Below are 24,781 nucleotides of genomic sequence, written 5' to 3'. Positions count from 1 at the left end.
AATTGAGGGGGATTTTGTGGGGCTTTGTTTAATATTGTGGCCATGACGCACAGCACTTGGGATCTTAGTTCCCTGACCAGGGGTCGAACCTACATCCCCTGCAGTGGAAGCTTGGAGTCTTTTAACTACTAGACCACCAGGGAAGTCCCTGAAAATTGAGGCTTATTAATGCACTTACAGCCTGAGTTTAGGAAACTTTCTGGTTGGAACAATTTCCTTCTCCTCAACTCTTAAACCACAGTCTTCCCCACCAAGCTGCCATCACAGCAGGCCTACCTTGAGCAGGTATGGCTTTCTGCCAGCCAGTGGGAAAACCTGCAGTTATGGTTCCCAAAGCAAAAGCCAACCTCTCCCCACGTCCATTCTCCTGAATAGCCTTGCCTCTTTCCCAGGGCAGTGGGTGTTCCAGAAACTCATGGAACTAATTCCTAGACAAATGGGGCTTACACTGGAAAACTGTCATCTCTGGCCCCAGTTCAATAAGTCCCAATTTGGTCTTAGTCTTCTTATATGAGAGGACTTATATCACAAGAGTTCTCTTTTAAAGAGATCCTTCAAGCGAATCCCTTAAAACTTAAAGTAGGACTGACCACAACTAACATTTATATGCACTAATACTTTAGGAGTTCTATATGTTAGAGCATCAACTTTCCAGCAGCACTATTGTTCCCTGTTAGTGGATAAGAGAACTGTAGTGTGCGGTTTACCCATTTTGGAAATGGCAGTTGTAGGTTTGAACTCTGGCTGTCAGACTCCACAGACTCAACTCCCTGTTACTGCTGCACGAAACTGCTTTACTCCTTGAGAACAGTTAGAACTGGAACACAGACCTGTAGCTTCTATTGCTAAATTATGTCTCTAAATCACTGCACTGTTACTGATACCATTACTGGCAGTCCTCGCTGCCTGTACTGTGAGTAGAAGCCTCGAGGAGGAAGAGGCAAGGAGGAAAAATCAAAAGAAACATAGATCCCCTGGGGACCTTGTTTATAGGCAGATTCTAACGAGAGGATCTGGGGTAGACTTGAGAGCCTGCATTTCCAACAGCCTCCCAGGTGAGGCTGGACAGCTGCTGTCTACGGGACAGTCTGAAGAGCAGGGGATGAGATGACTTCCTGAGTGTCTCCTGCAACAAAAATACAAGGAACCAGGGCATGTAGATGTCACAGAGTGGTTTGATGATGTGAGAAACAAAAGTAGGGTTTATTTTCAACGCATAGGAGCCTTGTGAGGAAACCATATTCTCCTCTTGAAAACGAAACAGAAGTATAAGGTTGAATGTGCCAAGGTCAAAAGCATATGAGGGAGGTGGTATAGGTGCCCCACACCATCCTTGATCCCATGCACTCTTTCGGAAAACAGTAAGCAAGGAGCAAAGAACGGACCATGGGGGTGTTGCTGCTTTAACACAGTGTATGCCAAATAGGACCAAAGTTGTCCACACTTGGCAATTTTGTCCTGACCATTTTTAATAGGCAGTATTTGGGGGCAAAAAGTGTGTGCTGATGAAGAGGGTAATTACATACACCCCTGGACTTCAAAAATGAGAAGACAAGCCACATAAATTCTCTTCCTTAAGAAAAGAGCCATTTCAAAAGATTTTCTTTAATATCATAAAATATTTTCATGGACAAGTGAGCTAGCAAACACACATGCACCAATGTGCCTTTTGACAAGATCTCCCCTACCCTCACCTCCCACTCCCACGTCAAGGCGGACAAGAGATTGGAGAAATGAATACAGCAGATGGTACAGATAGAAAGGAAAAAAAAAAATCGATAAAAAGGATGGATATAACATTGTGCTTGGTTATTTTCCTATGTCACAAGAAAACAAAACATTTCGGTGCAAATAGTTAATTCTTCCTCTTTTCCATTTAAGTCTGGTGGAGAAAAAAATACTTTTTGTATAATAAAATATGTGGTTTTTTTGGTTTTTTTAACTTTTTTTTTTTTTAACGTAACTTTTTTTTCTTTTTTGCAGAAAATAATTTTGTAAACTGTCACTTCACGGGCAGGGAGGCTGGATGCCACACGGGTCCCAGCTCGCCCACTGGAGGCAGAGCGTGAAACCAAGCCCGGACAGGAGAGGGGGGACAGCGGAGGCGCAGGGTGGGGCTCGCACAGCGACGGGGCGGAGGCGTGGACCGGGCGGGGCGGGTTAGAGGTCACTCTCGCCGTACAGCGCCGTGGAGAAGGACATGTAGTCCAGAGCACCGGGCACGGCGTCGGGGCCGGTGTAGGGGGCCATTCGCGCGATGCAGTACTCAGCCTGGTCAGGCGGCAGCTCTCTGCGCAGCTCGTCCACCGTGATGTAGTTCTGCGGAAACAATGCACTCAGGGAGGCCACAAAGCCCAGAGGTCGGGAACCTCACTCAGGAGGTGAGGCACCCTGTCCCGGCCCCATTCCATGTACATTACACATACCTGTATCAGGCATATATGTAAATAAATAAATTTTATGACAGGTTATATGATACAGACACATATGTATAAATGTTATCTATATATGTACATGATTCCCTGGTATGTGCATATCTATGTGTATGTATATATATTTAAATAACATACATTTCAATCCTCTTATGTTTTTCACTTCAGTAACTGCTTTAGCCTATTCCCAAGTAATTCCAAGAGCTGCTGCTGCTGCTAAGTCGCTTCAGTCGTGTCCGACTCTGTGTGACCCCATAGACGGCAGCCCACCGGGCTCCCCCATCCCTGGGATTCTTCAGACAAGAATACTGGAGTGGGTTGCCATTTCCTTCTCCAGTGCATGAAAGTGAAAAGTCAAAGTGAAGTCACTCAGTCGTGTCTGACTCTTAGCGACCCCATGGACTGCAGCCAACCAGGCTCCTCCATCCATTGGATTTTCCAGGCAAGAGTACTGCGGTGGGGTGCCATTGCCTTCCCACCTATAATCTTTTCCTGTATCTCTCTAGCCTGCACCAACCACAGGCTGGAACAAAATTAGCAACACCATATTTGGTGAAACAGAGTAGGACTCCCACATCCAGCTCAGCTGGGCTCTGAGGAGATCACACAGTTCTCATAAATTACAGGAGCCTCCAGTTTGGGGCATCACTGCCACTGATAGATATCGTAACCTTCCCCCAGCCCATCTGGTTCCCAGGCTGGGATGTCTGCTTCCTCCCTGTCTTGGGCTTGCCCATCAAAGTCTACTTGGAACCTGAATCTTTGGGGAGCTTGTGGCTTCCCAAGTGTTCAGGGACTTGCCCTACTTCTGCCAGAGTCTCCTAAGGAGCCAGTCTGAAGGAGACAGAGAGAGGTTGGCCCTCAAGTCACTTCAAGAGTCAAGAGATCAGATCCCTTTCTGGGCCCCAGAGACTTCCGCGACCAAGTGAGTCACTTCAAGGAGGTGGTTTCGGAGGGTCCTTCCAGCTCCAAAGTGCTGTGACTCTAACAGGGTGTCCTTGAACGTAAATAAGAGCTTTAGGAACCTCTTTGTTGGTTCAGTCTTTACTTCAACATAGACTGAGACAGTTCAGAAACTACTCTCCCTGCTGGCTAAGGAAGGATGGCCTAAGGATTATCCTATGAATTTTACAGGAAGGGACTCTGACCTCTAGACCCCTCTGCCCCCAAAGTCCCCGGGATGCTCCTACTTTCTCACTGTTGGGCCTGGCAGTGCAGGGAACTTGGGAGATTTGGAGAACTGAAGCTGACTGCCTAGGGTAGACAAATGAGAAACACGTTTCTTTCCTGCTTCCCATCCACATGCCATGGCTTGTGCCCAGACTGATGCAGGGCTGAAGTCTTAAGTTCCCAGACTGACCTTTCATCACCCACTCACTCATACGCTTTCTCACTGGACTGCCCTCCACCACTAGTCATTTCATCGCCAGTATCTCATCATAAGTACGACATGCAATGTCCATGGCAGGGGACTCCCTTAAGCTAATGCAGTGTCCTGACCTCTTAGCTAATGCCCAAATGTTACAGAAACGGGTAGAGGTGGACAGCCGTGAGGCTCAGTAGGGGAAGAAGGAACAGCGAAGTCACGACCTCCCCTCCAATTCAGCCCAGCTCCGCGTGGCGCCTCCGCCACGGCACACCCACCTTATCCCCGGCCAGGATCTTGAAGGAAGCCATGACTTGATCTGCTGTATCTGTATCAGCTGTCTCACGAGACATGAAGTCGATGAAGGCCTGGAACGTCACCACCCCCAGGCGGTTGGGGTCCACGATGCTCATGATACGGGCAAACTCTGCCTCTCCCTGGAGGGAAAAGCCAGTCCCAGGCCCGTCAGCCACAGTCTCGTCTCTCTGTGGACCTGAAGCCTCTGGGGCTCAGAGTGCTTGAGGCCATCAGAGGGGCCCCTGACCCAACCTGAGTTGTCTCGGTTTCCCACCCTCTACGGATGCCTGTGCTCCTCTTGGGACAAAAATGATAATGCTGATGACAACTAATGACAGCACTGGCTAACACTCAGCATATACTATATACCAGGCTCTATTTGAAGCGCTGTGTAAAATTCATTTAGCCCTCCTCACAACCATAAAGTAGCTATTTATTATCTTCATCATGTTTCCAGAGGAGAAACCTAAGGCCCAGACAGGCTTAGTGACTTGCCAAAGGTCACACAGCCAGGGGGTAGTAGAGCTGAGACATGAACTTGGGCCTCCACCACACTGTACATTCTGTGTGTCAGACACGGCACAGCACTCACATTGAGTTGCTTCATTTAACCATTACAATGGTCTGGCTGCATTCCCCTCACCTTCCTTATCTGGGCCCCCAAGCAGGGGGTGACAGAACTGGGATTTATTCCCAGCTTCCTTGCTTCTAAAGCCCATGCCCTTGCTCCTGCGCTGGGCTGCCCAAGGGCTCTGGACTTTGCAAGGTAGGCCAGGAGTTGAGGCTGCCCAGCTGAGGCCCCTGCCCTGCTCAGAAGGCCTGCATGAGGGCAAGGCAGCGGAGAAGGTTGGGAAGGAGCTTGGGGTAACAAACAAAGGGGCAGCATGCCTGGCTGAAGCCATCACCAGGACAGAGGTGGAACTCTCCAGGCCTCAGGTGAGATTGAGCTGAACCAACCCCCACCCAGAGTGCCCACCACAGTCCTGCCCAGCAGCCTCGGAGTCAGCCCCACCATCCACGATGGGAGCAAAAAAACAAAAAGCCCACTTTGATTGTAAATATCAAAAGAGAACCGGCAGAGAGAGCCAAGAGGGCCAGATCTCCCGGACGCACATAGGCCCCACAGCTGGGGCCCAGCCTTTCAGGACACCATCTTCCCCATGGACCAGAATCTTGAGGCCCCTCCAGGGATGGGGGCCCTGAGCCTGAGGGCCTCCAGCCCACCACGGCCAGGACTCGGCCTCTCCGGTCATCTGGCTGGCTGCCCCTTGCCAGGGCAGAGGGTGGGGTTTACATTACCATGTTGTAACCCATGGAGATAAGGCAGGCGCGGAAATCATCCGTGTCCATCATGCCTGTCTTCTTCTGTGGGGCCAGGGGCACCAAGACACAAGGAGGAGAAAGGGCCGGCCAAGGGCCAGGAAGACAGGGCACAGATGGCCAGAGGGGAGGTCGAGGTGTATGGTTTTGGGGAGCGGTGGCAGAGGCGGTCAGGAAGGGGAGAGGAACACAGGAGGAAGAGATGCAAATACACATCCAGGGAAGATATCCACAGGAAGGAGGAAGACAGAGCAGGGAGATGCAAAAATCCGTCCACGGGATGGAGAGCGATGAGGAGGGAAGAAGGTGGGCACCGTGCAGGTTCCCACGAAAGATAACCGAGGGCAGAGGTCAGAGGTCGGAGTAGTGGGAGGAGGAGCCCGCCAGGGGCCAGGCGGGGACAGCAGAAGACGAGCCCCGCAGCCCACAGGAAAAGGGAGGCAAGGAGATCCAGAGAGAGAGAGAGAGAAAAGAAAAAAGGAGAAACGCATTATTTCTCGCCCCGGACGCCACCCCTGAGCGTGCTCCATGCAGGAGGTGAGTACCTGGGGGTCGTTGCCAATATCATAACCCAAGCTGATGAGGCAGGCTTTGAACTCCTCGGGACCCAGCGTGCCGGAGTGATCCTGGGGCCGCCGTGCGCCAGCCAGCGAGCCATGCGGTGCCAGGGAGGTGGAGGCCGTGAGGGGGAGGGGTGGGCCATGCCCCAGTGGAGGGTAGCGTGTGTGGGTAGAGACAGGGACGAAGGCATGCGGATGGGGAAGGTGGAGGGTGGAGGGTGGAGGGGTGGGGGGGAGGAGGGAAATAAAAGTGCACAAGGTTAGACACACGGACGTGGTCCAGAGGGGGACTCTCTCCCCGGTACACGCAGCTGTCCTGCCCCGGGGGAGTAAGCCGGAGGGAAGCATGGTGAGCCATGGGGGTAAGAAGCTCCCCCAGAAGAGTGCCCAGCCCACCTCTGGCCCCGATGCCCTGAGCAGGGTTTTCCAGGAGGACGCCACCCACCCAGGTGCCTGGAGGGCAGTGAAGCAGGCAGGGGTGGTGGGCAGCACCCAAGCCCATGCTCCCACCCGCTGTGGCCACCACAAAGCCCCAAGGCACTGAGAGGGGCAGCCCACACAAAACTGGATGAGAATCCAGGAGGACTCTGATAACTCTGACACCTCTACCAGGGGTCCGAAAGGCTACCCCCGGGGCTGGGGGAGGATGGAGGCTCTGCTCTGTCCCCAGGCACAGGCAGGGGATGGTCCTCATAGCCAGGGACAGCAGGCCCTCCCTCGAGGCTATGGCAGCCTTGCCCCCAGGAAGTGACTCCTCATGGTAGGAGAGCAAGAGTCAGGGGTCTGAGGGCTTCTCTTCACCCACAACACGAGCACTCTCTCCAGGAAAGCAGGGATGCTCACGGGACACTTGGACAGCTTCTAAGGCCCGCCTGGGGTGGTGGAGAGTCAGAGCAGGCTGACTGTAGTTCCTCCCTCCCCCTCCTCCTCCTCACTTGCCCAGGAAGTGGGCCCATGCCCTGGGCAGTGCCCTCCAGGGCCCTGGGGCCGGGGCTGCCCTCAGTGAGTGCAGGGGTGGAGCTCACCCGGTCAAAGTGGTTGAAGGAGGCCCGGAACTCATTCATCTGCTCCTGGCTGATGCCCTTGGCGTCCCTGGTCAGGATCTGGTTCTCCACCTCATTGATGGTCCTGGCGATGGTGGTTAGGAGCTGCTCCCAGCCCACACGGATGTGCTGCAGGCAGGCAAGGCCCGTCAGCAAAGGGGTCCCAGGCCTGGGGCTGGGTCACCCCTCCCTACTCCCTCCCCTGACCATCAAAATGACCAGTGCAATCAAACCTGACCTTCTGCCTGGAATAACAGAGTCACCAGGCACTGGGGAACCAGGACGACGACAGCAAACCAGGACAGAGGACCCAGATGATGAAGGGGGAAGCATAGAAGGGTGATGGTTTCTGCTCAGAACAGCAGAGACCAGAATGACCAGCGTGGTCAAGTCAGGAAAAAGGGCAAAATTGACAGTGGGGAAGATCAAAGGACAAAAAAGTGGGTAATACCCTGAATATCCAACTCTATAACCTCACACCCATGCCTTCATGGTCAAAACAAGTAGGTCATTTAAAAAGCAGAGGCCAAACCAGTGTCTGGTGACCACCGGTCTCAGAATCGCCAGGTACTGGTTAAAAAATTTAGATACCCGAGTCCCATCCCAGACCTAGTGAATCAAATTCTGGGACGGAGCCTGGAAATCTGCATTCTCAGCAAGCTCCTTGGGAAATTCAAAAGGCACTGAAGACCGAAGACTCAGAGCTTCAGGAGGGAGGAGAAGCGAGGATCCTCTCACTTAAAAGCTAGGGTTTATCCTACTATACGACCGGTCTTGGAATGATGGGTGACCCCCCACTACCACTGCCCCAGCCAAGGGAAGCAGAAGGGGGATCCAGGGCTCCTTCTCCAGGGGAGCAAGGCTGGTGGTGCCCACCTCCATGGTGTAGTTTGTGTGCTTGTTGTCGAAGATGAGTGCCTCCTGGATGAGCTGGTGGTCGCCCTCCAGCTGGTCGATCTTGGGCTTGTAGTTGACGATGCTCTTCTCATATTGCCGCAGGTGGTTGAGCTGGTCCTCCAGGGTCCCGTGCATCTCAATGGAGATCCTTCCGATCTCCTGCTCACCCAGAAAGGAGGCCCTTGTGAGACCTATGCACTCTGGGCACCCAGGGTGGAGACTGGGGCCCCCAGGTCACTGACCAACCCTTCTGATGATTCTTGGCATGGAAATAGCATCATAAAGGAATCTGACCAGCACTGACTGTTATCACCAGATGAATACTTCTCATTTCTCAGGTACCCCTCAGCCTCAGGAAGGGGATGCAAGGTCAGTTGCTAACTTAAAGGTTCACTCCTCTACCTGCCATTCAAACTCCCATCCCAGGCCCGTTCCTGACTACCATCCATCTCAGGGAAGTTCTCCCACTGAGCTGGGTTCCTCACAGCCTCAGGGCACCTGGCTCACCTTCTCAATGAACATGCTCCTGCGGTTCTGTTCCTCAGAGGCCTGCCTCACCCGCCTCAATCTCACCTGTCTCCATGGTCCAGGCCTAATCCTATCTCTTTCATCCATATAAACACACCTTGCTTGTGAAAGCACTTTCTGGGAACTCAGTTCAACTTAGCAAGCATTTCTGGAGCACCTACTACCATGCATAATGTGCTAAGCAGGTGGAGTTGGGGTCCAGGAAAGCACACAGGAACTCGACATGGTCTCTGCCTTCACGGAATTCAGAGGGACAGCATGCTCTAACCCAAGCAGTGTTCCTTCCTTATCTACATCAACCTGATACCTGGTCCAACAATACAGCAAAGAATTTCACGCTTGCCCAAAGCACAGTTCTCTCTCTGGGGAGATCACCTCCTTCTGGCCAAGCTAATGATTCAGGAGGAAGGGAGACCAGCTCAACCACATATGCCACAGGGCAAGCCGAATCAGTCACCTAGGCACTGATCCTCCCATGGGACTGTCTCATGTGGTGTCCCTGTGTGGGCACGGGTCCCACACCCTCCATGGGGCAGCAGGCCAGCTGTGGGTTCAGGACCCACAGCTCCCGTCCAGGAGGAGACAGGGCAAGCCTGACTGGGATGGTGCGGGGAAGGGTGGAAGCCCCTGCCCTGCCTTCCATGCTGGGACCCACCTCCATCTTGGTCTGGATCCAGGGCCCGATGACGTTGGCCTGGGCCCCAAACTGCTTGCGTAGCCTTTCGTTGTGCTGCTGGCGGGCATGCTCCTCCGTCAGGGCCTGGTCCCTCCGTGGCACCAGCTGCCGCACCTGGGGCAGAAACGGTCAGGGGGCATTAGGATGGGCCGGCCATCTGCCTCCACGTCAGAGGCAATGGAGGAGCCATGAAGGGGAGAGGCCAGGCAGTAATAGGAGTGAACACATTGACCTGTTCTAGAAATCCATTCATTTGCTTGACGGACAATGAGTACTTACTGTACGATACTGAAATCAATGAAAATCAACAATACAGAGAGACAAAAATCCCTGCCCTTCTGAAACTTACAATGGCTCCGCCAGCACCCCACTCAGCCCTTGGACTCACATGGTCCCATTTGCCATTGATCTCCTGAGGCGTGATGGTTGTGTAGGGGTTGGTGCCTGCCATGTTGACGTGGTAGGTCTGGACAATCTTGGACACCTCATTGTGGATTCCCAGGATAGCCAGGCGCTCCTTGTCAGCATCGGGGAGGGTGGCCTTGAACTGCTCATGGGCTGTGGTCAGTCCCTGGAGAGAGGCGGGTGTGCAGAAGAAGCACAGTGACTGGGAGGGACTGGTGCCTCCCATGGGCAAGATAAGCCAAGGGAGACCTGCAGGTCCCAGGGCAGAAGTGGGTGAAGGGGCCACCGGAGGCCCACACCAGCTGGGCGGCCTGGAGGCATCAACCCAGACTCTTTCAGCTGAGAACCAGGATGGCTGGGCTGGCCACAGGAAGGTGCCACAGCTTCATGCTCAGGCCTGGTGAATCCAGCAGCAATCTCCCTGGGCTGCTCACCACCCCATAGTTAGGTTGGGGACAAGGGGTGCCCTGGGTCTATTCAAGGGACCTCTCCCAACACACTTTCTCATTGTTCTGCAAAACCTTTTTCATCTAACACTCTGTAGCTGTACAAAAGAATGGTTTATTGCAGAGAAACGAGCTCCAAGATAATTATGAGGTTAGAAATAAAGGTTCAGGATACAGTATATAATAGAAGCTACTTTTTACATAAAAACTGGGGGAAGAACATATTAATAAACAAATGTGCTCGCCTATGCAGAGATCGTGTCCTGCTCTCCTCTGGAGAGGGGCGCTGGGGGACAAAGGCTAGGAGGGAAACTCATTGCACAGTCTCTTTAGCTTATAGATTTGTTACCATATGCATATATTACGGAGTCAAAATAAATAAAACACAAAGCTTTCAAACCTAGAACATCCTTGGGGAGGCTACCCTGAGCCGTCTCCCTACAAGGGCAGTGTGTGGGCTGTGCAAAGCCAGCTCCATGGACGAGGGCGTCGGCAGCACACCTGGATCTCCTCGATGGTGTGCACGATGAAGGTGTCCTGAAGGTCCTCCATGGCCCCCTCCATCCAGTTGTTGAAGGGCGCGGCCCGCTTAGCGTACTCCAAGTACAGTTGGTCAATGGTCTCCAGCAGTTTCTCCGTGCGCTGGGAGTGCCAAATGGCATGGAGATGGGAAGGTGCTTAGTAACATCATGTCCAGAATCACCAACCCCCCACAAACCCAGTAGACTTCAAGATCTTTCTGGCTAGCCCAGAGAGTTTCAGGTCTGAAAGGACCAGATAACTCGGAACAGACTCTCCAGAGTGCTGGTTCTTAATATAGGGTGTATGGACCACCCCACACTGGAGTCACCCGCCTAGCCCCCAGAGAGTCCGGTTTGGAGAACAGGAAGGTTCTCAAACAGCTGGGGCTCTTGGTCCAAGTACACTAAATCAGGAGGCGGAGAAGATATGATCAGGGCCTCTCCATCAGGGCAAAGGTCAAGTCCAGTGCCAGTATGAGCTTTCCATGGTCAGACCAGGCCTGGGGAAGGTCTGAGGAACCCAGCGGAGCCTCTTAGCCCAAAGCAGAGAGAGGTGCGAAGCAGAAAGGCCACACAGGGCTGCTGGAGGCAGGTCTCCGTCTCCTCAGGGGCTCTCACCTCCAGAGCTTCCCTTCGCTTCTGGGTTAAGGCCCCTAGATTGTCCCACTGGTCACAGATCTTTTGGCACCGGGCGTTGACACTGGGTGAGTCGTAATAGTCCAGCTCACTGCGGGGGGAGGAGAGAGAAGAGTCAGGTGGCCCAGGTTACCTCTGTGGCCTGCTCTCCTTTCCCTGGGGGGGCACTCATGACCCAGGAAGGCCAGGTGTGCGCATTTCTTCAAGACCTTCCAGGACCCCGACTCCCACCCTCAACCTCTGGGCTTTCAGGAGACTGCCGGGAGGAGAACAGTTCTCCTCCGCAAGGGCCCCCGCCCCAACCTCGCCTGGAAGCCACACCAGCCTTGACTGCAATGCCCAGTGACAGGAAGCCACCAAGACCAGGCGAGATCTCAGAGCCATACTCGATCACCCTCTGGTCCCACACTGGCGTAGGTAAGGACCGAAGGCCTGTGACAGAATGGTCGCAGGCTATTCCCCACCTGCGAGGACATTCTTCGTCTTCTGTATCGATGACCTTCCTGCCCCAGGACCCAGCTCACTTTTCAGGCCAGAGCCCACCTCCCACAGCGCCACAGTGCCCGCCGGGCTTACTTGAGCTCCTGGGCAATGGCGGCAATCTGTTCCACACGGTCCTGGTGGGCGGCCAGGTCACTCTCGAAGGCCTCGTGCTTCTTGAGCAGGGCCTTGATCTCCGAGAGGGTAGCCGTCTCGTAATCCTTCTGCCGCAGCATGGCCTCTTTGCCTGGGGGTCATATGTCGGGCACAAGGCTGAGCAGGAGCCCGGAGGCCCACCTTCTTGATCCCAACCACCCCCACCTCAGGGCCCGGGAGCTCCACTTCTGGTAGATCCCAAGGAGACAGATGTGCCCCATATGATGATCAATTATCTGCAGTTCAAGAACATAGATATGCAGCCGGAACATGTGCGATGGGGCAGAGGGTGGGAAAGTCACTCCTTTTCATGGTGCGTGCCAGGGCCACCAGGAGTGGTGATGTACAGATGATGCAGGCTAAGTGGACAGTCAGGGTATAACACGAACTTTATAAACAGCAGGAAACAACGATCTACGCCTGCGGTATAACCTGGGGAAAACAAGTTCCTCAGGGGTACCCCATCTTTAGAGTTCTCTCCACTTATAGTTGCTGGCCCCCAGCAGCCCTGCAGGGACCCTGCCCCTCAATTACACCCAGTGCGGGCAGCCTGTCCAGGGCACTCTGCACATAAGCCATCAGTAGCCAGCACCCTCTCCAAGCATCAGGTGCACTGCCCTCTCTTTTAAGGGGTGAGGCAAGGCTTGCATTTCTTGGATTTTTGTTTCCAAAGGGAAGAGGATGAGAATTGAGCTCTCAGATCGCTGTTAGATGACGGTCCCCAGCTGCTCTGTGAAGCAGCTGCTGCAGGACAGACTGATCTGGCTTTGCCTGCACACCCACCTCCGGTGTTTGCCCCATGAGGGAGGCTCAGCAACTCTCAGGAAATGTGGGCTGAGCCAAGAGGTGATGGCTTCTTTCCTTCTCTCTACTCCTTTTTGTAAGAATATTAATATGATGAGTTTAGAGGGGAAAAAAATCACAAATGAGCCTACTTATCTACTCCCTTTCAGTCTTGCCTTCTATGGATGTTGCGTTAAAACCACTGGGTGTATATAAATTACATATCCTACTTTAAAAATACTCAGCAGCACATCACCAGTTTCTATACTGCCACCACGGCCGTGAGTCACTCTGATGGCCCTGTAACATTCTGTCGAGTGGCTGAACCCCCAGTGGCGTAACTACACACTGTACTACCATGGAGCATGTGGGCCCCTCAGCTGGTAGTACTGTAGATGGACTCGTCGCAAACATCCCAGACATGTGATTTCAGCCACGTTTAGGGGTTTTAGACAGCCTCGAGAGATACAGTTCTTAGGTAAGTGGGCAACAGCATTGTCAGCTGTGAGTACTTATAGCCAGACTGCTATGTCGGCACCTATTGCAGGCACGCCAGCACTTCTCATGCCTTTCCTGGTGGGCTGGCAGGGCCAGTCTTTGCTCTGTACCTTTTTGTGAGCTGTTCCTTGGCCCCAGAGAGAACACAATAGAAGCGTGTGGATGAATCGGTACAAACTCCGCCATCCCCCTTCTCCTCCATCCATCCATGCCTGGATAGATAGCTCATATAGACATAGTGGAAGGCACGGCAGCAACCTCATATTATCGTATATGAAGCCCATCAAACCCCTCTGCTGAGTCAAGCACACACCTATCCCCTCCTGCTCCAAGCCACTCCCTAATGGCCCCAGGGTGTGGCCGTCCCTACTCATCCCTAGCCTAATGTCTGAGGACCACCACAGAGCTGACTGGGGGCATCTCAGGGTACTGAGCTCTACTGGCCAATGAGTCTGCTCCAGGGGCTCCAGCTGAAATGACCGCAGAGCCCTAGGAGATGGCTAGGATGGCTCACTCTCCAGCCCCAGCCCAGGTTCTGAGGAAAAGACCATTTTAGGTGTGATCTTCTCTCTTTGGAGAAGATTATCTGCCAACAAGCAGACACCAGACATGGCCAAGCGCTCCAAGTCAGAGTGATGGAGACACACGGGTGCTAAGGCCAGAGGTGCAGGTTACTACAATGGCAGAGAAGGCAGAGGAGGGAAGATACCAAGGGCTCCCATTTACCATGTGGGTCACATGTGTCAGGCACTCAGCTACACATAAAATGCACAATTGCATGAGGAGGTAGCTGAGTTAATAGTGTCCCTCTAAAACTCACGTCAACCCAGAACCTCAGAGTCTGACCTTATTTGGAAACAGGGTCTTTGCCAATATAATTAGCTAAGATGAGGTCATACTGGATTAGCTGTTGTTTAGTCACTAAGATGTGTCTGACTCTTTGCAACCCCATGGACTGTAGTCCACCAGGCTCCTCTATCCATGGGATTTCCCAGGCAAGAACACTGGAGCAGGTTGTCATTTCCTACTCCAGGGGATCGTCCAGACTCAGGGATTGAACTCGTATCTCTTGCATCTCCTACATTGGCAGGCAGATTCTTTACCACTGTCCCACCTGGGCAATCCTACTGGATTAGAGTGGGCCCTAAGTCCGATGACTGGTATCTTCAGTAAAAAACTGAGAAGCAGATTCGGTCACTGAGACCCAGAGAGAAGGAGCCGGTGATGATGGAGGCAGAGATCAGAGCAATGCTGCTATAAGCCAAGGAACACCAAGAAGTGCCAGTAAAACCACCTGGCGCTAGGAAGCAGCAGGGGAAGGCCCCCCCAGAGGCCTAGAAGGAGCCAGAGCTGACGGACCTGGATTTGGGACCGTAAAACCACCTGGCGCTAGGAAGAAGCAGGGGACATCCCCCCCCCAGAGGCCTAGAAGGAGCCAGAGCTGACAGCACCTGGATCTGGGACTGTAAAACCACCTGGCGCTAGGAAGAAGCAGGGGACGCCCCGCCCCCAGAGGCCTAGGAGGAGCCAGAGCTGACGGCACCTGGTTTTGGGACTTCTAGTCTCCTGAACTGTGAGAGAATGTCCTCGTGTCGTGTAAAACCACCCAGTTTATGGCAATTCGCAGCCCTAAGAAAGTAATACACCTGCCCGTAACAGACAAGGACACAGACCACTGCTCCAAGGTGCACTGCTTCCAGGTGGTAGAGTCAGCATGTGAACCCCAACCCGACTCGGGGAAGGGAAGTCACTACAGTGACAAGAGTAATCAACGCTTATATAGCATGTAGCAGGCCAGGAACTCTTCTCATTGCTTCTGATGTATTATGCCATTTAATCCTCATAAACATATTAAGCTGACACTATTATTGTCCCCACTTAGCAGAGGAGAAAACTGAAGCAACCAAAATACTAATGAGGGACTTCCTTGATGGTCCAGTGGTCAAGACTCTGCACTTCCAATGCAGAGGAGGCACGTTCGATGCCTGGTCAGGCAACCAAGATCCCATGTGCCATGGGGTGTGGCCAATAAAAAAGGGAGTAGGGTGGGTCATGAACTCGCCTAATGTTAAAGGACAAATAAGAGACAAAACAATAAAATGCAAGAGAGAAAGGAGTTATGGCTGGTGGTTTAACACAAAAGCTAGACCCAAGCTTGGAGTGGGGGGCAGGGGCTAGGCTGGTCTTACCGTCCGTCCAGGCCTCATGGATGGAGGCCTTCTGCCGGAACTTCTCTGCCAGGTGGTCTAGCCGCTCCAGCCTCCGGATCTCATTCAGCAGCCACTCCTCATAGCCCTTCTCCGCCTGCTCCAGGCAGCCCCAGGCGTTGTTGATGTCCTGCAGGGACGGGAGACACAGGGTCAGCCCGCCTGGCCCCCGAGCCAAGCCCCCACGGCTCCTCCACACATCCCAGGAGGAGCCTCCTCCCCACCCAGTCCCCCTGGTATGACCTAGGGTTCCTAGGCACCAGGCCTCCTGGGTAGGGAAGTGGGTCCATGCTGCTATGGGGCGTTAGCAGTGCATCCCAGTGGGGAGAGAGCCCAAGGCCCTCTGGGCACCAAGACTGGCTTCTGCCAGGATTCTGAGCAACCACCGAGGTCACAGGGCCAGCCAGGGAGACAGAGCAACAAACTGAACAAGAACAAGGCAGGCAGCGATGGGAGCCTCCCAGCCTCCTCGTGTTTCTGGGTTTACTCGTAGGCTCTGGACAATAGCCATCCCAGAGTCACCCAGAGATGGTGACAGGTAATGAGCACAAACCCACAGGCGTTCAGACAGGGAGCTGCCCTCTACGGTTAGCACAAGGACAGCCCCCGGGCAGTGACAGGCAGACCGGACTTGTGTGCCACCCAGGTCCTCACCATGTGCCAGGGGCCACAGTGCATCTGCCATAGGAGGGTCACATTAAAGCACAGAGCACCGCCCTCCCCTCCCGCCCCGCCCATCAAGCAGCAGCTCCAGCCATATAAAAGCTGCTGACTTGGCCTGGAATCTGTAAAAGGACCACAGTTTTCCAAACCGCATGCACAACATCAGGCCTTTCTCTACCCCCCCAGGGTCCTCCCTCCCTCCGTTGCTGTTTTCAAGCTCCTCCCAGCCCCTTCCATGCCTCCCTTAGGAGCCTGTGTCTCCTTGTCAACTCTCCTCTGCGAAGTGCAAAAGCTCTATCCTGGTCAACTGTTTATTTTAAAATTTTTGTTTGCATGTTTCTCTGGCTCATATCTCAAGTCCTGGGGAAAGGGTAAACAGGGAGGAATAACAAAAAATGACAAAAATGAAAAAGAGTTATGACATGGAAAGCTGGTCACGATATAATTAGTTCTTTTTTTTCTTGGTCATGCCATGTAGCATGGCGGATTTTAGTTCCCCCACCAGGGATTGAGCCTGTGCCCCCTGCAGTGGAAGCGTGGATTCCTAGCCACTAGGGAAGTCCCTGTAAGTTCTTTTTTCTAAGCAGCTTATTAAATAAAAGATGCTTTCAGATTCCCTTTAAAATCACATTTACAGAGTCTAAAAGAATCACTTCTCCCCAAAATCTTTTAAGTTGATCCTGGGTAAGAAGATTATGAAGAATTTCTATTTTCTATATTTTACTTATGTACATATTTGAAAATGTCCTACCAAAAAAAAAATCTATTAAGGTATTAAAAAAAAAAAGTTTTTAAGTGCTAAAAAAGGTTCCATGGAAGTGAAAATTATCCTTTTAGCTCCTGAATTATGCCCTGTTTGGGTCAACATGTCAAGTGGGACTTTGTTGGCAGAGATGACTCTTTGAGGGGTGGGGAAGAAAGTGCTGGGGCTGATCCAAGCAGATGTGCAGGCATCTGGAAAGGGCAAGTATGGCCCGGCGTGGTGAGGAGAAAAGGGGCTCTCTCTCTGGGGCGAGGGGGAGCCCCACCTGGCCGAGTGTGGGCTGGAGTCCGGGTGGTCACCTGGGAGAGAACGATCCCTGGAGCAGTGTGGGCAAGGTGATGAGCACACGCCCCGCCCCCGCCCCGCCCCCGCCCCGCCCACAGGGCTTCGTTTGCGGCTACCAGGCGCCTCCGGGTCGGGGCAGTCCGGGTCGGGGCAGTCCAGGTGCTCACCGAGACCATCCTGCCCTCGGAGGGCATGAAGGCGGGCCGGTTGCTGAGGCGCAGCTTGGTCTGCAGCGTGTTGAAGTTGATCTCCAGCTGGCACTTCTCCTGCACCTTGGGCGGCTTGTGCAGGCGCCGGTAGTCCCGGAAGTCCTCCAGCTTCTGCTGCATGGCGTGCATGGTATTCTCGGGGGCCCGGTTCTCCAGCCATGGGATGGTGCGGCGGATCCACTCCAGCAGCTGTGGAGGGAGCAGGGGAGGATGCTGGGAGGGGGGCTCGGGGAGGGGGGCCGCACCTCTCCCGAGGGCACACTCTTTCCCAATCATCACCCCAGGCCGTTCCCAGGCCACAGGGCCAGACTCCCTCCGAGAATCGAAGGCTCCATGACGCCTGGCCACTAGGATATATCAACTCACAGCCAGCATCACTCAACCTCCCTGCTCCGCAAGGGGAAACCTGGGGGCAAGACGGCTCAACTCAGCAGGAGACCCTAGTTCTTCGTCTACTACCTGGCAGGGCCTCAATTTCCCTATCTTACCATGGAGGGGGTGAATGGTTGCTGGCCAGAGCCTCTGCCATCTGACCTTCAAGAATTCTAGAATGTGGGTCCCTGACTCAAAAGAGAAAAGGTTGCAGAGGACAGCGTGAATTTTGTTTCTTCAATGAGCTGATGGGGATGGAGGAGTGGAAACGAGGAGACTTGTGACCCCCTGCAACTGGGTCACAACTGGCCCAGACTAACTCATCTGAATAATGAGGATGAGCTAAGTCATCACGGGATTAAGTGCTGTGACCCTCCCCGCCGGTGGCAGAGGACATACCCAAAGCACTGTGAGCTTCTGTGACTTGCCAAGGTGACTGATGTAGGGCAGGGATTAAATCCAGACACTGGGACCCCAGAACCTGGGCTCTTACTATGCTGGGGGACAGCAAGTCCACCAAGAGGCCGGGCTAAGCTGTTCAGGGGCTGAATTAAGGAAGAAGCAAATGGTGCTCTAACCCAAATGCAGTCAGTGGCAGAACAGCAAACCCATCCTGTCCCCTCCTGTCCCCTGGGTGGGCCCAGCCGCTAAGCTAGCCTGAGCCAGCCTGATTTATCCCTGGTTCACGTCTCCTCAGAACTACACACTCCAAATTAAGTTCAAATGAAACTCCCAGAGTAACAGTACACTGGGCCCCAAAGGCCTCTGAGGTCTCTTGGCACAGCTTTCATTTGTCAAGTGAAAAAAAATCAAGAGCAGAGAGATGATAGAAAAAGCGTTGAACTCAGCTCTTCAAAGTCCGGACTGGCCCCTGACCCACCCCCACCCCTGATCTCTAGGGGAGCCCAAGCTGCCCTCGGTCAGCTACTGTGATGAGGGGCAATGCCGAGCCTGGGACTGTGCCTAGAGATGGATTTGGAGGAATGGGTGGGTTCTGGGGGTGCCCTGGTCTCTCAGGACAGGGTGGCAAGGCCTTGCCAGGGCCAGACCAGGAGAACCCAGGGGTACCCACATCGCTGGCCAGCTTCTCGTAGTCCTCCATGAGCTGCTCGTTCTCCTGGTTGACGGCCAGCACCTTGCAGATGCGATTTGCTGCTGTCTCAGCCTGACAAGACAGAGAGGGTGGTGGTCAGCCTCGCAACAGCGGGAGCGCCTGGCACACGCCTGCTCCAGTAAGGTCTCCTCCCACCCCTGTAGCATCACATGGCTGGATGGCAGCTCCCAAGACTTTGAATTCACAGGCTCCTCATCATCCTCTTTACCAGCCCAGGCTGAGTCCCACAGAGCAAGTGAGCACAGACAAAGACCTAAGTGGCTCAACTGGGGGTCCCTGGAGAAGAAACAAAGTTTGAGATCCAACATGTATGTTGGGAAGAAACTAAGTCAATGGCTGATATAATTTTAAATCTAGGAGTCCTAGAATAAGGTCGTGAGATGGAGTGGGGCTTCTCAGGATCCTTGCAGAATCTCTCAAGGCTCCTGGCCCAAAGAACTTTAGAGAAGATGCAGGAATTAAGGATCAACCCAGCATAGACAGGATGCCCAGAAAGCCACCCTGGGCACCTCTGGGAAAGGTAAACACACAAGTGCTGGGCCAGCAGACACCCAAGGCGGGCCAGGTGGCAAGAAGAATAAAAGAAGACTGAATGGCAATCAGATGCAAAGGCCCAGAAACCCAGGGGACACGGCTTCTCTGGCTCAGAGGGCCCTCCACACCTGACGCCAGCAGGGACTTTGCTCAGGTGATCTCTAAATACAATTCCCGATCACAGTCCTAACCCAGCTCCAAGGAGAGGGGAACTCAAAGCCATCTGGGGTCCTGGGATAGGAAGGAAGATGGCCTGAGAGTGGCAGCAGGCAATCATGATGAGTAGACAGATACACACCCTAGGGCCCAGGAGAAGGGTGACCCTGCAGATGGCAAAGGTTGAAGAGGGAGAAAGATGGGACCTTGAACCCAGTTGATGAACAATGGGTTTCAAACTGCGGCAAGATAAATTGAGTTTAGGCATCAGGAAGAGGTTCCTGAGAATGAGGGTGCTTTCATTTGGGAAGGAATGACTGAGAAGATGTAAATGTTTTTTTGTCCTTGTGGAATTCTTCAAATAGGACACACACCCACCAGATCACGTGATGCGTGGGTGACTGTGCCGGGAGGTTTGTGCACGAGGGCAGGATGAGATCATCATAAAGGACCTTTCAAGCTCAAAGTGAAGACACTGACCCTCCATGGCAGGGGGTCAGGGTGGGTGGGCCTCCAGGAGGGCAGCTTTGGCTTGATCAGGGAGCGAGGAGCTAGGAGTCCCAGGTCTCAAGAAACGGAGACAAGCCATCACACCCTTAGACCCTCACCCCCGGCCCCGCCACCTAACTCTGTCCTGGAGATGCTAAAGCCACTTCTCAACAGGACAATCAGGAACCCCCAACTGATCATCCTTCCTCTTAAGAACCAACAAGCAACCGTGGGGAAGCCCAGGAGGTGACAAGAAGGGAAATGCCTCCCTGGACCTGTCTCAGAAGATGCGAGGCCACAGAACAGGTAGGGGCCTGGGCACTGGCTGATGTACCCCATGAATCTGCCCAAAGTCGCCAGAGCTGTTTCCCAAAGGCTGGGGAGGGGGACCCCGGGAGAGGCTCGTGCTCTCCTGTGTGCTGACATGTATGTAAGAACGTGGCGTAGCTGCAAAGTCCCCGGCCCGAAGTGCTGACCGAGCGGGTAAGAATCGCAGGCAAGAGTCAACATCACTGTGACGGTTAATGGATCAAGCCTGCCTTCACCTTGTTATCTTCTGATTCATCTTGAGATCCTGAGCTTGGAAGACATAAACTTTGATTTGTGGGTCAATTTGCAGACTTGATGGACTGAATGAGGCCCGCATGTTCATGGGATTCTGGAAGACGTGCCTTCTGGGCCTCAAGAGCCTCACCCGCCCCTCAGAGCCAGCTGACTGATCCAGGGTCAAAGGGGACTCCTCTTGGATAAAGTCTGGGGAGTTTCCGGGTGGGCCTTCTGGGGACTTTTTACAAAGATCATCAATGGGCTGAGAAAATATTTTATGGAAACAGGCAAAAGGGTGACTTCCAAGTACCAAAGGAAAAAATTTCTGACCCTTCCATGGAAAGTATTTTTGTTTTTTTTTTTTATGACCCACTATTTGTATTACTAAACAGTGTAATATAAAACAATGTGTTTAGTTTTACATTAGCTGTTTCCAAGTTAGGGCTTCCCTGGTGGCTCAGGTAAAGAATCTGCCTGCAATGCAGAAGGCCTGGGTTCAATCCCTGGGTCAGGAAGATCCCCTGGAGAAGGGACTGGCTACCCACCCCAGTATTCTTGGGGCTTCCCTGGTGGCTCAGATGGTAAAGAATTCTGCCTGCAATATTGGAGACCTGGGTTTTTAAGTTACGGATTATTATTCCCAGAGCACTTAGCTACCCCCAAATGAAACCCTTGCTATCCCAGGTCAAACTGAAAGGAAGCAGCCTCAATGCTGGTGACATCAAACAGCCAAATGTGGCCAAATGACACCCCATGGCTCTGCCACCTACCACCCACAGAGTCACACAAATGCCACGAAGATCTCATCTGCGACACTTTTAGTCAAAAAATTCCCAAATCTAGCTAGAATTGCCCATTTCCTTCCTCCCACAGCTTCCTTCGGCTCAGCCTTCCTTCACGTCCCAAGTGAGCGCCCTGCCCTGGTGTTCCTGCCAGCAGCACCCCCAGACGCTAGTCACCAACTCTGGCTTCACCCCTACTCCCTGTTCCAGCTTGCAGGATGAGACCCAGACCAGTGCTAACTTGCTCTTCCTTTGAGGCTGCATGGTCACACCACAAAGCTACCCACAAACCGTGACCGCCTTCCTCAACCTCCCCGAGCCTTTCATTTGCAGAACCCCACCACCACTCAACCCTTAAGACCCTCAGGCTCAAGTGTCTCCTACTCAAGACAGCCTCCATGGCGCTTTCCCTAGTGGCTCAGTGGTAAAGAATCCGCCTGCCAGTGCAGAGGACCTGGGTTCCATCCCTGGTCTGGTCAGATCCCACATGGCACAGGGCAACTAAGCCCACGTTCTAGAGCCTGGGAGCCACAACTATTGATCCTTGAGCTGCGGCTACTGAAGCCTGGCACGTACAGCCCGTGCTCTGCAACAAGAGAAGCCCCCACAACGAGAAGCCCTCACTGCAGCCAGAGTGTAGCCCCCACTTGCTGCAACTGGAAAAAAAGCCTAGGCAGTAATGAAGAGCCAGCACAGCCAAAACTAAAAAAGAAAGAAAGTCTCCATGTCCCACAGCCCTGCGACACCCCCGCCCCTGCTCAGGTCTGAAGCACAGCAGAGATTAGACTGCAGCATCGTGAGCTTCTTTTATTAAAAGTTTTCCCAGATGGACCATGAATCCCCTGAGGGCAGGTACAGGATTTCTTTGCCTTAGAAGATTCACAACCAACAGATGACAAACGGAACAATGCAAACAGCATCATCTCCTTCTAAGAGCATCCGGAACCCCACAGCAGACCCAGTCCACACACTGAAGGGCTGTTTTCTCAGAAACAGTTCACAGGCCATGAACATTAAAGCAACAAACAGAACAAAATCCGGCTGCTCACCACACCTTCTACATCCTTACTGAGAAGAGGAAGAGAGAGAAGCTGAGAAACAGTCAGCACCAAAACCAATGCATCAGACAGATGCTGGTCCTCATCTGACTAGGAACAGCAATCACACTCTCGTATCCACACAGGCACACAAACACATGTACACAGGCACGCACACGCGCTCCAGACTCGGCTGCCTTTCTAATTCCGCTGCCCAAGGCTTGACAAGAGAAAGACAGTGGAGAGGACACAGGGCTCCAGACATGGGTTTCGGGAGACTCTCCCACATTGGCTTCAGACACAAGACAGTCAAGACAGGAAGAGGCTAGGAAAGACTCCTCCTTCTTTCACGGGAGAGAGGGAAGAGTCCCCGCCCACCGGCCTGCTCGGCCCTAAGCAGTTGCCTGAATCCTTCGAAGTGGGTTGGGAGGGGCAACTCTGGGTGAGGCCCCCAACCCAGGACATGAAAGGAACACCACCCACAGCCCCAGCCCCACACCCGCCAAGCTGATGACGCTGTCCTCAGATATGGACCAAAGTAGCATGAAATGACTGCAACAAGGATGAGTGAGAGGGAAGAGGGCATGGGGAGGAGGTGGTATGAGATTTGGGAAGGAGAATAGCAGGCTGCTACACACGTGCACACGCACACACGCACGCGTGGGCGTGGACACCCACACAGGCACAAGCTCCCTCCAGAGCATCATCAGCCAGGACACAGGGAAGGCTCCAGAGACAGGGAAGGCCAGTGTTAACAGGCATGAAGCCCAGGACAGAATCCTGCAGGAGAGTTGGAAAGACCATGGCAGGGAGCTCAGCCTAGCTCTGGGCGCGGGGAGGACTCCATGCGGTTCTTGGGGCTGGAGGTCCCCCGTGGCAAGTAGATAGATGGTGCTCACATCCTGCCTAAAAGGTGGGGTGTAAGAGGGGCCAGAATAAGTTGACAAGAAAGAATAGCAGCAGAGGCGGGACAAAGAGAAAGAAGAAGCAAGATGCAGACCAGAGAAGAGGCTGGAAGGATCTGGGCCTCCTGGGCGGGGCAGGGACACCCAGAATAGGGAGCCTCCAGGCAGGGCTGTTTCCTGCCAAGCAGCGCCCATGAGACCCGGAAGGAAAGTGAAGAAGGTCATGGTGCCCATCCAGGCAGGGGATAGGGTTGCTGCTAGCTCACCTCATGCTTTTATTTATTTATTTTTTAAAGGCACCTTTTCCCTCAAGGCACTTCTATTAGAAAACTGTCATACTCATTCTGTTCGAAGACATTTTTAGGGCCATTTCCAGGATTATTTTAGTAAAAAATATTCAAATCTTCGTGGTCTATGATGTACACATGGCATCCTTGTATAGTATGCAACCAACCTGCACCACTGTCCCTGGCAGACATGGGTGGGAAGGATCAGGCAGGACTCCAAGCCCAGGGCCTGGACACCAGGAGGAAGGTAAAAGAATTCTCCCTGCCCTGACTGCTGGGTTATTTTAGAGGGTGGTCTTGCTCAAGTAGAAGGAGGGAGAGAGAGAAGTGACAGGCTCCTCAATATTTGCAAGAACAAGCAGAGCCCCAAACTGCACTGCTTGGGATAAGGGCTTTCAACTCAGTCCAGGGAAAGAGCTGAGACTTCTTTCCTGTTTGTGGCACCCATTATGCCCAGTGTGTGGGGACAGAGATGCCCAAGGCCATCCAGAAGCGGGCATTCTCTGGCATCTTTAAGTGTCCTGGCCAAAGTTCAGAGAGCATCCTGCCCTCCTGCAGGAGGTCAGGGTTGTGTGTGTGTTGGTGGGGGAAGTCTTTTCTAATCCCTCCTTTCATTCCAGGGCTGCAGTTCCAAGGGGCTGCTGCTGGAGGATTCGGAGAGGACGGAAGAGGTGGGCAGAAGGGCGCTGGGAGAGCGGGCGAGGCCGAGGGAGAGCTCACCTTCTGCGCACCGAGAAGGCGTGGCAGTGTGACATGAAACATTAGGTCACATGGCCTTCCCATCCGGCCTTAGCGTGCCTATACATCTGCACAGAGAAGGAGAAGAGGTTGAGAGGAGAAGGAGGCGGCACAGAATCAACCCAACAGCCACGGTGGACAGAGAGCACAGAGGACAGACACTGAGGGAATGGACAGAAAGAGAAAGTGGGATGCTGGCAGGACACACGGGACGGGGTGTGAGAGAGTCCAGGCTGAAAGAGCAAAGGGGGGCGGGGGCGGGGGCATCACCCCATCATGCATTTCACAACAGGCCACTCAAACTCCATGCAGAGGGCGGGCAATCTGCCTGAGCGTGCGGCAGGTCCAAGGCCCAGAGCTGATGAGGCCAAGCCTGCTGCTTATGGTCACAGCAACCTGGATGCTGTGCTTCTGGGGTCCTGCCTGTGAGGGAGGTCTAGGGGAGGGGCATCAGCTGCCGGCTAACAGAAACATTCAAATCTTCAGCGTCAATGATTTGAGTGAGGAGCCTACACCACTGGACTGGAATCTCAGACCTCCCTGAGCGATCCTGGGTCAGGATACGGGCAGGGCTCACAGCTGCCCAGCCTTCCCCTCCCTCCTTCCCTCCGTCATGTACTGACCCCGCATGGGGGCCCCGGGCAAGATAT

The 24,781-nt window shown here is 53.4% G+C and overlaps 1 protein-coding gene across 3 annotated transcripts in view; it reads right to left on the bottom strand.

The window, feature by feature from the left end:
- Positions 1-1,585: 1,585 nt before the first annotated feature.
- ACTN1 (actinin alpha 1) overlaps positions 1,586-24,781 on the bottom strand; it is a 97,413-nt gene continuing 74,217 nt past the window's right edge. The window contains exons 9-22 of one of the 3 annotated variants that reach the window (XM_040226217.1): positions 18,616-18,708; positions 17,130-17,360; positions 15,234-15,381; positions 11,704-11,854; positions 11,110-11,218; positions 10,472-10,612; positions 9,508-9,690; positions 9,099-9,233; positions 7,895-8,074; positions 7,001-7,147; positions 5,961-6,041; positions 5,395-5,460; positions 4,077-4,235; positions 1,586-2,319 (exon numbers count right to left, since the gene is read on the bottom strand). In XM_040226217.1, the coding sequence (XP_040082151.1) occupies positions 2,161-2,319; positions 4,077-4,235; positions 5,395-5,460; positions 5,961-6,041; positions 7,001-7,147; positions 7,895-8,074; positions 9,099-9,233; positions 9,508-9,690; positions 10,472-10,612; positions 11,110-11,218; positions 11,704-11,854; positions 15,234-15,381; positions 17,130-17,360; positions 18,616-18,708 (1,983 nt within the window). In that variant the 3' untranslated portion in view covers positions 1,586-2,160. The remainder of the gene's footprint in view (positions 2,320-4,076; positions 4,236-5,394; positions 5,461-5,960; positions 6,042-7,000; positions 7,148-7,894; positions 8,075-9,098; positions 9,234-9,507; positions 9,691-10,471; positions 10,613-11,109; positions 11,219-11,703; positions 11,855-15,233; positions 15,382-17,129; positions 17,361-18,615; positions 18,709-24,781) is intronic. The other 2 variants (XM_040226215.1, XM_040226216.1) reach the window with 2 other exon arrangements.

This window comes from Oryx dammah, unplaced genomic scaffold, assembly GCF_014754425.2.
Source record: "Oryx dammah isolate SB20612 unplaced genomic scaffold, SCBI_Odam_1.1 HiC_scaffold_26, whole genome shotgun sequence".
Taxonomy (NCBI): domain Eukaryota; kingdom Metazoa; phylum Chordata; class Mammalia; order Artiodactyla; family Bovidae; genus Oryx; species Oryx dammah.
Note: the sequence above shows the minus strand (reverse complement) of the source record. Positions and strands in the feature narration are given on the sequence as shown.